The following is a 15,523-nucleotide window of genomic DNA, read 5'->3' on the forward strand; positions in this document are numbered from 1 at the left end:
GATTTGGGATATAAGAGCCATCGATCATGTCTTGCTGTGGCACAGTTTCGTCTGGGGAAATTGCCAGCATCAGTCAGACAGAGTGAATGAATGTGGAGAGGAGCACGCTGTGTTAGTTCACACAAAATAATATTCCAGTCCCGGCAGTCCAACTTGTGAATTCATCTCTCTGCCGGCTACTCAGCGAGGATCACACACTAATGTAATTATTGTCCTGGGCAAGGCGCACTCCTGTGGGACTTCAAAGAGAACAGATCAGAGGGAGAATGAAAAAAAAAAGCTGTAAGCTGTGGTGCACACAGGTGCAGTGCACTTTTTGAAACCTTTTCTTTTGCTTTAAACATATTAACAGGTTCAAAGTAAGGATTCTGACAGCATCGTTTGTGTAGTTTTAGTCTACATAGCACAAACATTCAGTGTGATTTATTGTCATCTCATGTGACATGCTCTGGTTGATCAGATTAAGTGTTTTCATTCAGCATCCACATGCGGCAACAGACTAGAATTGAAAGGCATAATCCCAATGCAAAAATAATAGATAGCTTCTATAGTGAGATACTACAGGGTGGTGGTTGAGGTGCGTCCCCCCCACTTCACTGTGAAGCGCTTTGAGTTTCCTTGATAAAGAGCTATATAAATGTAATGCATTATTATTATTATTATCGTTATTATTATTATTACGTCAGGTTTTATTCATTTACATTCATGTTTTTCTGAATATTCTGAGCAGAACTTATTTCACGGAGCCAAACAGCTTCAGAAACACAAAAGAACAACTAGATAGAGGCTTCATGCTCTTTGAATTGACAGCTTTTAGAAAAATCCACATCACTAACGAGATGAAAGCCTTTAGTGGTTGGAATACCTCTTCAGTTCTCTTTTTTTTAAATGAACTGCATCATATATTCACTTGTTCCAGGATGTAAAATCCCAGCTGGGGACATTATTATCCTGCTGTAGTACTGTTGGCTAGGTAGTTGCATAAGGCCTCCAGGGTCACTGCAGGTTATGCATGGTGTATCCCATTCCCTCCCTGGTGGGGAGAGTTCATGTAGGTTATTGGGGGTCATTCTTCATTATATGTTCATATAGATCACTGGGGTCACAAACTCCACAGCTGACCAGGGCAGCCGCTCTGTATCTTTCTCCAGCTGAGCCTCATTCCTCCACACTTGAGAGCCTCTTCTCATTCCTCCACCCTCAGCCTCGCTCATTCTTCTCCTGTCACTCCTCTGCCCAGCTATAGCCTCCAGTCCCCAAATCCTGCTAAGGTAACAGACCCCTGAAATATTAATGGTGGGATAATTGAACTGTCATGTTTTCTGAAGTGCAGTAAAATCGAGCCAAATCTCAATTTGACAAGCATATTATCTGATATTGCTCCCGCTTCCTAATCTAATTTACCCTTATTTCTGTTTTTTCTCAACTAATATTTTAATAATAAATGCATTGCATGGCTAAGGTTGTAGTAGAATCCCGGAAAGTGCGAATCATTGTTAAAGGTCAGAACACAATCTATTTCAATTTCAAAAGAACAAAGAGGATAAACAGCATCACCGAACACAGAGGAAAATTAATTTTACATAAAAAAAGTTCCAGGCTTTGTTTTTCACAGAGAGCTCGACAGCGTGTCAGATTTGCAAGCTAAACGAGCAATTGATTAGACAAAAAGAATAAAACGAGAACAGAAAAAACTGTGCAGTCATTACACACATCAGAGGCAACTGGAGTCAATTGCCTTGCTTAGTGTTAATCAGCTCTGCCTTTGTTTTAATTGTTCTTGAATGATCAAATGGGAATCAGTGTGGAGGCATTATCAGGACTGCGAGAGGAGCTGCTGTCTTTCCGTCTCAGGTCTTTAGTGAAGAGAATATTTTAATCCAGCCTGACAAGACGAGGATCTGCTTAATCCTATTACAGGCTTGACAATAAACTACAGTAGGCCCACACTTCTCTGCCTGCTGTCTTTGTGTGAGAAAGAAGCAGATGGTGCCAGCTCAAGACCCTACTGTAGTGAACTTTGAATGGTTGGCCTTGGACCCCACCCCGTTACTAAACAACACACCCACAAGTGTGGAGAATGCTCCAGGAAACAACTTGTTGTCGTGGTACTTTCTTCTTTGAAATCTTACTCCCATCATCCTTAAAGTGTGTGATTCTTTTTAGATATTTGTAAGTGTGTTTATGTGTCAGAGTTACGGTGTCAAGAAACAGACAGATCCTGCCAGTTGTACTGTAGAACTGTGCCAAAGTCAGTGGAAACTGCACACTTATCTGAGATACAGAAAACAATAGTTTGAGGAAAGAAATATTCTTGGACCCAACACACTTACAAGAGAACTCAAGTGAAGTAGGACTGGGTGATATAAACAGGAGAAACCAATAGCCTACCTCTTAAATGTCAAAAACCGTTAAAACCAAGGCAACAAGATACAAGTGGTGTGATACTTTGACTACGTAAAGCCCAGTTTCACACTGGATCAGAGAGTACTAAAGGGGGCTACGCTACAAAAGACATTAAACAGATAAGTGATGTGTATAGTGTTAACTAAGCCAAAAATCTGTGCCAACAAATACCACACACTACATTTATCACCTGAACCACCACCATCCAGTAAAGTGTGCAGGGAGCAAGCGCCTTCATGCTCAAACACCAGCAATTAGAGAGAAACACGTCTGGAACAAACTAGAACGTTAGCATCTTGTTTCTGTTTTTGCTCTTGCTACTAATATTTTAATAATAAATTAAGTTCATTGCTAAGTTTGTAGTAGGATATGGACAGTGCGGACCATTGCCAGAGGTCAGAATACAATCTAGTCTATTTCACATTTGAAAGAGCAGAGAGGAAAAACTTAATCTCTGAACAGCCGTATGGGCTGCCAAATCAGCCAGCTCAAAGGTGAAGCTTTAAATTCAGCATGGAGCTCCAGGCCTCCAGACTAACTTTTTCCACTAGCAGCACTGGTGCTCCCAAAATTTAAGTGATACCGATACCAATAAAGTACTTCATTCAATACCTTGCAATTTTTGTTGTTGTTATGGACAAGGAACGAGATCTATTTCTTTTTTCAAAAACCTGTTATATAATAATATTGGGAAATTGTATGAGATCGCTCCTCATCCTAATTAGGTCATCCTCAGAGGAAAGACTACAGCTTAGGAGTTTTTTTTGTTTTTTGGGGGGAGGATTTGAATGATAGAGTAGGAGTGAAACAGTTTAGTGATCACATGAGTTGTGGAAAACAAATTTAAGTAAAATTTTTCATACGTTTGTTGAAAGTCAATCACTGAGAATTATGTTGTTAACTTCCGATTAATAAACTGAATTGAAAGATCTCTGCGGGTGCTCCTTTAGTGGTGAGTCGCAAACCTCCTAGTAAACTACTTTAGAGTCTAAAGAAACAAACAGAGGAAAAGAGAATCCATAACCAAACAAAACCATACAAGTCATTTTTTGCCGCAATCTGTTTACAAAAAGTATCGATTGAAGTCCTGGTTTGACTGGAGACATTTCGATACTACTCGATACTGTTACTCAATACCCATCCCTAAATGCAACACCTTCATGTATTTTCCATCCTAAATGCATTACTGATAAACGCTTTGGAAATGAATAGACAATTTACAGAAATACCTTGCTTATCTAATCCCTGCTGTCTTCTGTCTCACGGCTTCAGCTGCAACAGACAAACACACACCAATTCTCGCTGCCTCCTGGTGTTTCACACGGCAAAACGATGATGATTTTAAAAACTAAAAATGGGGTGTGTATTTACAAGTTGCACGATTCGCTTCAAATTATTTTATTTATTTAGTGCCAATTCATAACAGAAGTTATCTCACAGCACTTTTGCTCCTAGTACAACATTTTGTAACACTGTCGATTAAATGCGACTAAATGGTTGCAGTCTGAAGTTTGAATTAAATGTTTATTGTGATGAATTAATGATGATGGGAAGAATTAGGTTACAATGGCTTTGTTATCAAATTGGTCTACATTAGAAAGTGATTTGGTCTTGTAGACTAGGAGAAAGTTTGTCAGTGTGCTCTACATCTGTCACTCAGAGAGAGCTTTAAATTACAAAGGCAGATTTTACTTGGCCCACATCTCTTCAGTTCCTTCTCCATGCTCCCTCCACCGCAGAGCGTCTGTCCCCTCAGAGCCTTGGCTAAGTTAGGGTTAGGGTTCATATTGGCCTTCCCACAGTGAGCAGCTTTTAACCTCCTGCCAGCTTCATCAATCTCAGGCTGGTGTGATCGCTGCTGAAAGGGGCGGGGATTAAGGACAGCCTGTGGCCTGTAAATCAGACGAGCTTGAGGGGGGCCCCTCTCATGTGCACCATATAGGTCCAATAGGCACCATACCCTATGACTTCAATATAGACATCCACACTCACAGCGGACCTCCCTCAACCAGATGGCCGAGCTGGTTCTCAATAAATGTTTAACGAGGGGAGAACAAATTAAATCAGAAGGCAAATGATCAAGCACAGTGTGAACAAAGTGTAATCCATCTAAGGTGGTGTTAGGTTGGTAAAGATTTTGGCCAGCACAATAGAACAATGGGAAAACTTGTCTTGTGGGTATTATAACCCCCCTCCCACTCCTCTTAACCAGGCCAATCTTACAAACACAAAGGAAAAGCCAATTAGCTCAAGGCCCTTACTTTTTGATTTTAATCTGTGTTTAGCAACATAAATCAATGTGCCGGGAAAAGACTGAAACAAAGGGGCCTAAGGCATTTTTCTGGATTACTTATTACTCTTAGTCACCAATCTTCAGTTGGAAATAAAGTCAATAGGCCTGAATTGTGATTGAGTGGGGTGGGTGCATATTATGTATAGCAAACTCAGTCTCAAAACCTGTTAGTGATGCTGTAGGTGAGTGGGGGCAGGGGTCACAAGTTGGGTCAGAAAGCCAGTATTGAGTCTCAGACAGAGTTAATACCATTACCATGAAGTATGGTTAAAAGGTTCAGAGTGCAAACAGACCCGCACCCAATGAATGAAATCGATTCTTTTGTTCCCTGGTCAATTATTCAATTACATCTCTTGAACAAGAGTTTGACCTCAGTGTTTTCTATTGGATTTGTTAAAGTGGAGTTAATGTTTTCCCTTATTTTCTGTCATATATTTAATGTTACAGTGTTTGATGTTCAAATTAAACGTGACCAAAGTGTCAGATAATGAGGTAAACATTATGCGTTTTACGTGTTATCAGAGTTGTGTGTTTTTGTACAGTAATCAGTGAATCAGCCCAGTGCTCAGAAACAGTCCAGCGCTGTCTATCATTTTTCCAACTTAATTCTCGTCACATTGTTCATTGCCATTGTATAGCTAAGTTACCGTAGCGGCCAGATGCTGTCGAGCGCGCTGGCAAGAGGAGAAGGCGGTGCCATGTTTGTTTTCTTTGGATTTTTTGAACTGCGAATCATGCAAAAGCTACTCTAGTGGAATCCCAGAATAAAATGATCTAGCTACAAATGAGCATAATAGGTCCCCTTTAAGACAGCAAGAAATAGCCAGAGCTGGAATCTAGCATTGTTCAGTGTGATCCTCATTGCATGTTAAACCACTTCTGTTTTACATGAACACCAGCAGACTCCCTGTAGAGCAACAGCCTTATGATTACACATTTCTCTTAAACTCTAATGTTTTGCTGGTATTTCTCTTTCTGTTATGGTGCGTGTTAGTTCAGCTAATTAGTCCAGCATGACCTACCGAGCTGGGTGACAGCCAACACGAGGAAGGCTAATGAACTGACACTCCAGAGGGTTTACAAAGCACTGCTACAGACACTAAAATTCCCATACTTTGCTCATTTTCATCCTCCTGCACTCTGGACTGATCATGTGCTCATTATAGTCCAGACTCTGCTATTTATGCCTAATGGGACTTTCAGACACACCACAACGATTATTATTATTATGCCATTATTTTCAATGGCTTGCACCGCGCCAGGGCGGCTTGCTGCTGCGTGGAGCACAGCGCAGCGCACCGTCGGCCGGGCGAGCGTTCACGCTGCGGTCAGTAGTTGAACTGCGCTGAACCAGCAGCAAAAGCAGCACAAATTGCTTCCTATCTGAAAGGGCCTTAACAACCCCTTAGGCAGCAACATTTGCTACAATATTAGATAAACGTGTAGCTGCATTGTTAATCTCTTTGCGTCATTGTTATCACAAACATGCAGGCACAGATCAGAACAGCGCAGTGATTAAATCGGCTGAACAGTATCTGGTAATTTGGTATTCTTATTTGATTCTTATTCTCATTCTTTGCTTAGTTTTAGAATAAATGCTTTGCTTTCAGTAATTCTGAACATCTGCCATTCATTAATACATTCACAGGCTCCTTCATTTGTTTATTTTTATAATTATATATTTCCTGTGTCGCATGAAAAATACACTTTCTACTGCACACTTTCACAGACATCAAACTACAAAACAATTTGAGTCCCAGGGGAAGGGGATGATAGGAGGCTTTAATGTGAATATTCCTTTGTCACAGCAAAATTTGAACTAGTGCAGAACAGAGTCCCTGTTGATGCAAATGAAAATGTGTGTTGTGCCTGGTTATGCCTGGCTGAGCAGAGAGCAGTCGGGCTCCCAGTCACGGGGGATTTGTTATGTTTGGGGTTTGCCTTTCTGTCTGCCAGCGCGTGGGTGGATTCATGGGGCCTTCTCTGTCTGTGCTGCTTTCACAGGTACGGCATCTTCAGCGTGCCAGAGAAATGAACTGAGAAGGTAGGGGAGAGCACTTTGTTTCTTGAGGACATCGAAGATTTACGGTGAAACCATGAGGTTGCAGAGGAGCCTGGGATTTGTCGCCGTGCTGGGCGCGATCACCTGTATTTGTGCCTTTCATGTGACTACAGCAATTGACATCCCCCTGGAAGGTGAGTACTGATTTGTACAATGCAAGAGAGTACACATTTGTTTTATTGCTGCTGCTATAGATAAAGGGGCGGTTCACTCAAATTACAAAGTGACTTAATGACACAAACTGACCACTGCTCAGTATAGCAAGAGCAGCCATATTGAGCTGGTAGCCAGAGCTAACCAACCATGTGCAGCTGCTGTCAGTCACTCTGTCCACGCTGGAGCCGTGACACTTATTAGAAAGCATTCATGGCCTTTTGAAAAGGTTTCTGTTGTAGCTGAGCTAGTGATTTAGGGAGGCAGAGATTATTTACCGGCCTCCTGGCCAGCCAATATTTACCCATATTTTAATCTTAAAAGTAAATTTTGGACACAATTTTGTTAAATATCCAGAGAACCAGGGACATTGTTTTTGCTGTTGAGTTTTTCAGTGTAAACTGTGAAGGCTGTTAGCACCACAAACAAAATTCCATTCACTTCCATTATGTTACAGTGGAGGCATAAATCTCAGAGCATGATATCACAAAATCTGAGTAAATAAAACCAAAACCATCTGGATAGATGGAGTTATGCTTTTAGATGTATGTGAAAAAATCAGTTTCTTTTCAAAACCATCTGGATAGATGGAGTTATGCTTTTAGATGTATGTGAAAAAATCAGTTTCTTTTCATGATTCTAGACAAGTTTAACCCTCAAACAATGCATGCTGGGATGTTTGATAATATGCTGATCTTGTTTGTTAAGAAACCAAATTAGACTAGTTCAGTGAACAGAAAACAGCACATTAATTCAAATCATCATTTCCAGTGACTCAAGTCAGAAGACCTCATGTTTCTAGGTTCTGAAATGGCTATGAAAATGAAAACTAGCTATTTTAACCTGAAAGTACTAAAATGTTTGCATTTATATAAAGATAAATTGATGTTTTGCAGTTTAAAAATCAGCATGAATCAGCTGGATTTTGACATAATTGACACTTGGCACTTATTAATTTCCCATTATAAGCTATTTCAAGACAGTTGTTGATGAAGCAAAACAAGGAAATGTTACATATAAAGAGTCTTCTAATTGTTGATGAGCATCTGCAGAGAACTTGTCCTTGGTTTACCTTGAGGTGCTTTTATAGTGTGATTAATTCAGATGCTAATATATCATAGCACAGAGAACCGTTACAGTCTAGCATTCTGTGAATGGAATATATTTACAGCTATTATCTTGTTTGAGTCAGGTTTCTTGTTTCTTTTGAGTTAGATATGCGTGTATCCCAGTTTCCTTGGAAACGCATATCAAACCTCTCCCTCTAAATTATTCAGAAATATCTCTTAAGGGCTTGATAAAGAACAGTTCAAGGCAAAAGCATTTTTGGACTGATGTCAGAATATCGTTTTAATGCAGTCTTTTGCTTGGCATTACTCTTGTGTGTTTATAAGGGTTTATATAGAGAATGCTTGTGACATGAAGGGATTATTCCCTAACTGCTGACTGTTTTTGTTTTGTTTATTTCCCCCCGGCTGCCATGGATTTTGTAGTTTTGGGTCATGTAAACAGTAAGTTCACTCTGCCATACTGTAGCTAGTATTAGTGACATCCTCGGCTCTCATCTGTTAAGCTCCTGGCTCGCAGTTGAGCACAGCAGCAGCTTTACTTACAGCCATATGTGTTGGATCTAAATCTCATGTGTCATCAGGCATGCCTCCATAATGCTGGTATTCTAGCTTCTAGGACTCATGGCATGTCCTCATTTTCCTTTGCAATTAGTCACTCAGTACAACTAACACTCATTGTGTTGTGTTTTTCATTTCAAGGCCAAATGAGACCAAGGCCAAATTTTCTGGCAGAATAAAAGCAATCTAACAAAATGACTCACTCTATATCATACATCACAACTCTACATAATACATGAAAATGCCGCACACTGATATGTCTTTACTGCATTTATTGTGAGCAACTTTCGCCCATTGCTTCTTCAGGCTCACGTAGTGAAAAGCTCGTTGCCTGAAGAAGCGCGATGCTCACAATAAATGCAGTAAAGTCATATCAGTGTGCGGTAGCTTGTTTTTGATTTTTCATAGTCTTATCCTGCTATCTACTAGCACCTGACTGTTGTTGCTGTGCATGGGGAATTTCTTGGTTTACATAATACATGTTTGAGTAAAGTTTTGCCAATATTTTCTGTTGAATAATGTGAGAAATAAAAACTACTTGTGAGTTGAACAGGTACACTACTGCGCAAAAGTGTCATTAGCACCTGTTTGGTATAATTGTTGAACCATACATAACAATATGACTACAAAATCCCTGACAAGGGTACCTAGGAGAATGAATGCTCTTATGAAGATAAAGGGTGGTCACCCCAGATATTGATTTGATTTAACTTTCTTTCTGTTCACTTACTTTGGAAGCTTTTTTTTGAAAGCTTTCTTACTTTACAGCATTTTTCCACACTAAATTTTTGCACAGTCCCTCACTAAGGCCATATAACCTGTGATGAGGGGTCAGAAGTAGACTTTGCTTTGTTTGAAGGAGTCACAATCCACAATGGTTGGGATCCACTGCCTTAGAATCATGTTTCAGATGTGAAACTTCTGAATGGAGCTCTGTATTAGGCCTGTGTTGTGTTTCTCACATTCTCACGCTTGTTTGTTTGTTGCCCAGTTGAGCAGCTGCCCACCATCACAGCGCAGTCGCCCAGCTCTCTCATCGCCTTGCCTTTTGATGAGAGCTTCCCCATGACGTGTGAAGCCAAAGGGAACCCCGAGCCAGAGTGAGTACCGAGCCTTGCGTTGCTTCAGATGGGAGGAGGGGAAACTTGTTAGCAGCCAGACAGACATCAATAACAACAACAACAACAACAATTTGCCATCAACATGGGGTGCTTTGGTTTAGAACTTTGGAAGATGAGCATGCTGCGGTCTTAGCTGAAGGACTTGACATTTTAATACTGGCTTTCTTTATGTAGATTCAGATGGACGAAGAATGGCCAGGAATTCGACCCCTTTCTAGACCCCCGGCTGATGAAAGAGGAGAATTCTGGGACCTTTGTGATACCCAATAATGGGAACCTTACAGAGTACCAGGGAACCTATCGCTGTTACGCCTCAAACAAAATGGGCACCGCCATATCGAAGGAGATTGAGTTCATTGTGCCCCGTGAGTAACGTACATCTGTGTGTGTGGGGTGCTCTGTTACATTGCTTTCAAAGTGATTCAGGGCCAGCAGTCCTGTGTAATGACTGCACCTCTCCATTGTGAGCTTTTCATTGTATTGGTCGTGGCAGAAAGTCATTGAGACTCCCGAATGCTCCACCTCTCGCAGCATCTCATGTATAGGTCTGTATTGGAAAATGCATCGAATGTGATCCTGCCTCTCCATCATTTCCTTCTCTACATTGTTCATTTTGTTCCCAAGCACTGTAAAAAGAAAATCCACTCCATCTGGGACTTCGACTGTATTTGGCTAGGCTTCAACCACTCAGCAGTCGTGACAAGCCACAGACAATAGTAGTAGTGATGTCTGTTTTGTTATTGCAGGCCAAGAACTGGGGAAAAAAGCTCATAGAATTCAATCAGAGCTCAGAAAACACATGCTGTGCCTCCCACTAAATTCATGAATGACATTACTGCCATCTTCTGGAGAGGAAGAGAACTGCATAATGTGTTGTATTCATTCATGTCTGGCTTCATTTACTCACTGTAGGTTCTGACTTGTTTCTAGATGTTCCAAAGTTTCCTAAAGAGACACTTGAGCCTGTTGTGGTGGAGGAAGGCCAAGCTTTTACTTTAAAATGTGACCCACCTAAAGGAATCCCTCCTCTGCAGATCTACTGGATGACTATCAGTAAGTGATGCCTCCTAATTTAGTACAAATTTAAACATATTTTAACGATATATCGTTAAATTGTTTAGACCCACAGAACTCAGTTGTAGCAACCACTAAATATGTCTGGATTCTGTGGAAATGCGGATAACATAACAAGTCTTTGAATATTTTTACTCTTAAACATCTTACAGCTTTAATGAACAAACTAAAATATAATGTATATATGATACAGTGTGGAATAGGTTTTTTTCCAAATGCCAAAAGCCGGCAGTGGTGGAAGAAGCATTTAGATATTATACTTAAATAAAAGTAAGAGCATAACAAAACTCCATTACAACTAAGTCCTTCATTAAAAATCTTACTTAAAGTACAGGTGTATTACCAGCAAAGTGTACATAAAGTATCAAAGTAAAAGTACCCTTTCTGCTAAAAAATGTCCCCTGTGTCAACGATTAGTCGATTCAGTGATTAGTTGTTAACAATTAAATTAATAGCCAACTATTTTCATAATTGATTAATCGTTTTGAGTAATTTTTTTTCAGAAAATAAGTTTAAAAATTCTGATGCCAGCTTCTTAAATGTGAATATTTTCTGGTTTCTCTGCTTCTTTATGACAATAAACTGAATATCTTTGGGTTATGGACAAAACAAGACATTTGAGTGACGTCATCTCGGACTGATCTACATTTTTCATCATTTTCTGACATTTTCTGGACCAGACAACTAATAGATTAATTGAGAAAATATATAGTTTTAGTTTTAGTATAGTTTTAAGTTTTACCTTTTTATATACACAGAGATAGTGTAGTCCAGTGATTTCCAACCTTGTGATCCACAAGATGAAACGTAAGTGCCGTGAGATCATTAATGGGGTATGAAAGAAAACAACAACTATATCAAAGCTACACCAAATTAATTTTGTTAGGATTTTTCTTTGCCTTTTTCTTTATTGGATCATTTGACTTTTTTGTTCAACTGTTATTTAAGTGAAACTACCATATATTACAAGTGTGGATGGGGAAAACATTGTTGGATTTGTGAACCATGTGACAAAGGGCTCAAAGTAGACACTATTTTAACATTTAAAGGCCAAGACTAATAACTTAGCTATTAATATAACTATTGTGGCGTTAAAAAGAAGGTCAGATATTTTAGACTATCGTAAAATGATCCCCTTCTGTGCACAGATCTTCAGCACATAGAACAGGATGAGAGGGTGTCTATGGGCCTGAACGGAGACCTTTACTTCTCTCATGCGGAGGAGAAGGACAGCAGGAGAGACTACTGCTGCTTTGCCGCCTTCCCAAGAATACGGACCATCGTTCAGAAGACTGCTATGTCTGTCATCGTCAAGACGAGTAGGTGTCTCTCCAGCCTCTTTGCTTTCACTCAAGTGCTGTTTTCCTCTCAAGTCAGCATGATGCAAACTTTGAAATGTTTTCAGAGCGCTCATCTCTTCCAATGAATGTTCATTGATGTCCACATTCATAGCTACACTTCAAACGCCATCCAAGTGTCACGCTGTCTTGTTTACGTGCATCTCCTTGGTTTTGAGTTGTGGTTTTGATCTTGGTGATGTTTGCCATGATGTTTCCACGCTGTCCTCATGTTCATTGTGTTTTTGAGTTTTTTTCTCTCATCCATCTCCATTTCAGAAAAAAGTGACATGAGTCCTGAAACTGGTAAGTTTGAAGTTTTAAGAGTAAAACACCCTTGTGCTATGCATTATCTATAAATCGCAGTGTGCGCAAGGCAGGTGTGTGAATATAAATGTATAAAAAATACATACAATAGCCTTTGGGAAACTAGGTTAGATGTCGTAATGTCTAATTCTCTGCTGTTCTTCCATAGCTAATGCAATCCTTGAGAGAAGACCTGCTCTTCTGACTCCCTCTGGTGACAGATCAGAGACACAGCTGGTCAAAGGAGAGGACTTGAAATTGGAGTGTATTGCTGAGGGATTGTAAGTAATGCTGCACTTCTAATACCTTGAGTTTCTTTCACAATTCAGGATTGTTTTGTCCAAAAACAAACCAAATCTGACGTGAATGTAAAACTGACTGGCTTTAAAAAATTGATTTCATCTATATATTCACTCTTTTTCCCCTTTCTGTTAGTCCAACTCCGCAGGTTGAGTGGGTGAAGATGGGCCATCAACTTCCCATTAGAGCAAAGCTGGAGAATCATGGGAAATTGCTGATTGTGCCAGTAGTTGAACAGGAAGACAGCGGGAAGTACATGTGCAAGGCAAAAAACACACTTGGAGAAGCTGTACATTACTTCACAGTGACAGTAGAAGGTAACTCCAGCGTGCTGTGAAGTTACTTATTTGAGATCATTTAAGTTGTCATTTCAATGATAGACAGATCCTTCACTTATAAAAATGTGTAGATCAGAATTAGTAGCTCTATAAACGAGTAAGATTAAGTTCACTGATGAAAGAAGTACGTAGATCCTATCCTAGTATTATCAGCTAAATGTACTTAAAGAAACTATTTAAAGTACTCATTCTGCACAGAAATGCCACAGTCTATCTGTCTTGGGTAGTCCATTAAATGTAGCTTTCATTCCGGCAGGACTCTTGAATTGAATAAAATATATTGCATAGCTGTGATTGTGTCCACTCTGTGTATGCTGAGAGTAGTTCTTAGAATGACACGCATCAGTTTGATTATACCATGCTGACTGTGTCTTCCCAGAGCCTCCAGAGTGGGTGTCTGAGCCTGAGAGTCAGCTCAGTATGATTGGCTCGGATGTGCTCATCAGGTGCTCTGCCAGCGGGACTCCTCAGCCGACTATAACATGGAGTGTGAACGGGATACCTCTGCACGGTCAGTCGCACAGCAGACTCACTTCACTATTTAAAATCTTCCTTCTGAGACCCAGCCCTGACGGCTGGACTATTTCAAATGAACAAGAAGGCTAAATGTTGTTTAGCCTTGCATTTCTTGTCTTTTTTAAAATATATATAATATATTACATAGCATATAACATGGGGAGAGAGTGTAGATTTTGTGGTCAAATTATGAAAGGAAAATTACTTTTAGCATGTTTTATTAAAGACAAAGTTGAAAGTCTGTTTATAGGTCTTGAGGAGTACTACTGCATATTTAAAAAGAGTTGTATAAAACCATTTGTGGCTCCAGAGGGAGTCAGTGTCGGCTAGGGCTAAGTTTAAAAATAAAATAAAAATATGTGGGTGTGAAGTTAGAAAGAAGTGAGCTTGGCGGACCTTTGTAGTCCGCCTCTCATTTCTGGTGGAGGCTGCATTGGCTACTACTAGCATAACACACCCGAATCCCTGACCAAACTGTCAGTGCTTGAGTTGCATTGTGGGTAAAATAGGCGTCAGCTTTTGACAAAGAAGAAGAATGCGTGGAATAAAAATGATGTTATCTTTTGTCCTGCTGCAAAGATTTAGATCTTTTTTATTAAAACTATCCATCGCGAGTCTGACAGTGCTATAGTAGTGCAGAGCAAAATCTGAGGAGTACTCTTTGATATGGAGTAATAGCCTCAGCACTAAGGTTGAAACGTTTCAGACTGTGAGAGGGGATGAAATATAGTTTACAGTATAGCAGACAACTTAGAACTGCAACGTTCGATTCGGACGCTGTAGGTGGACCGTTAACCAACCAAGATAAATAATCAATTTAGATTGTTGTGAATTCAAAATGTTATTACAAACTGTCGGGGGAGAACTGAAGAGACAGGATGATCAGGAGGGAGGCTGGGAAATAGCCAGGTTGATGCAGGGAATGGGGTGGCAGTAGACCAGCAGTTTCCAATCCACATGCAGTGTTGCAGCATGAATGGTAATGATCTAAAACCTTTGTGTTTACTGAATGTATCTTTGGTCTGTTACAGGGGCCCCTGCAGCCAACAGGAAGGTGTTAGGTGATACCATTGTTTTACAAAAGGCTAAAGCCAGTGACAGTGCAGTCTATCAGTGCGAGGCTTCCAACAGACATGGAACCCTTCTGTCCAATGCAAACATCATGATTATGAGTAAGTACAACAGTTTTTAGTTCTGTGAGCCACTGTTTTCATCAGTTCAGTTCCACCATCACGTTTTTATCAAGCGCATGCTACAAACACAAACTCAGAAAAAAGGGTTTGTGAGTAAGTGTGAGACCTTGCACTGAGTCACTGGGATACTGCTGACTGATGTGTCAAGCTAGAGAACTGGCACTGATGTTGCCATGTGTCCATAAAGCACTGAGGAGCACAGGGAAGGAGGGCTGTCTACAAGCTGTACTCCTTCATTCTGGCTAGTGGTTCTCCCTGTGGAGCAACAAGCCCGGTTCCCTGCTATTTGTATGCTAACAAGTTCTCCCTCAATTCCATACTGATTCCAGGGCCATAAGACAAACATGTGGAGGTTTTACAAGTGCAGATAAAAAATGAAAAGACAGAACGTTGCTTTTCTGTTGCTCTGCACAAGCGTGGGAAGTTTGTGTCTCTGTGACACAGGAGTTAATACAGCTGGACAGTCTCTGAATGTTAAGTCCCAGCTGCTGTCTTTGTAAACAATTAGGAGAGACAGGCCATTTTAATGGGAGGCTTTGGCTACAACTGATAAGGTGCACACGCTCGGCTCACTCATTATTCTATTGTTGTCTTCTTTGATTTAATTTTCACATTGCCACATTTCTGACAGCCTGACAGCTGGATCATTTTTTGACACAAAGGAGCCTACAATTAACGCACAGGGAAGGCAACAGTGTTGTCGCCTCATTTAACTGAATGCCTCATTCCTTCCTTTTTTGTCTGGTTTTAAAACTGCTAAACTGCAAACCCTATATTGCTCAGTGGTGTTTTTACT

At 40.3% G+C, this 15,523-nt stretch overlaps 1 protein-coding gene across 1 annotated transcript in view; it reads left to right on the forward strand.

Annotated features, from left to right (window-relative positions):
• Positions 1 to 15,523, forward strand: part of chl1b (cell adhesion molecule L1-like b) — a 65,566-nt gene that overhangs the window by 29,424 nt on the left and 20,619 nt on the right. Inside the window, 10 exon segments of the mRNA XM_038696734.1 lie at positions 6,704 to 6,895; positions 8,408 to 8,425; positions 9,534 to 9,642; positions 9,838 to 10,028; positions 10,594 to 10,716; positions 11,886 to 12,056; positions 12,550 to 12,661; positions 12,816 to 12,997; positions 13,398 to 13,529; positions 14,566 to 14,706. Of these exon segments, the coding sequence (XP_038552662.1) occupies positions 6,796 to 6,895; positions 8,408 to 8,425; positions 9,534 to 9,642; positions 9,838 to 10,028; positions 10,594 to 10,716; positions 11,886 to 12,056; positions 12,550 to 12,661; positions 12,816 to 12,997; positions 13,398 to 13,529; positions 14,566 to 14,706 (1,279 nt within the window). The 5' untranslated portion in view covers positions 6,704 to 6,795.

Source organism: Micropterus salmoides, unplaced genomic scaffold (assembly GCF_014851395.1).
Source record: "Micropterus salmoides isolate LMB-PRFRI ecotype aquatic unplaced genomic scaffold, ASM1485139v1 Ms_hic_scaffold_4, whole genome shotgun sequence".
NCBI lineage: Eukaryota > Metazoa > Chordata > Actinopteri > Centrarchiformes > Centrarchidae > Micropterus > Micropterus salmoides.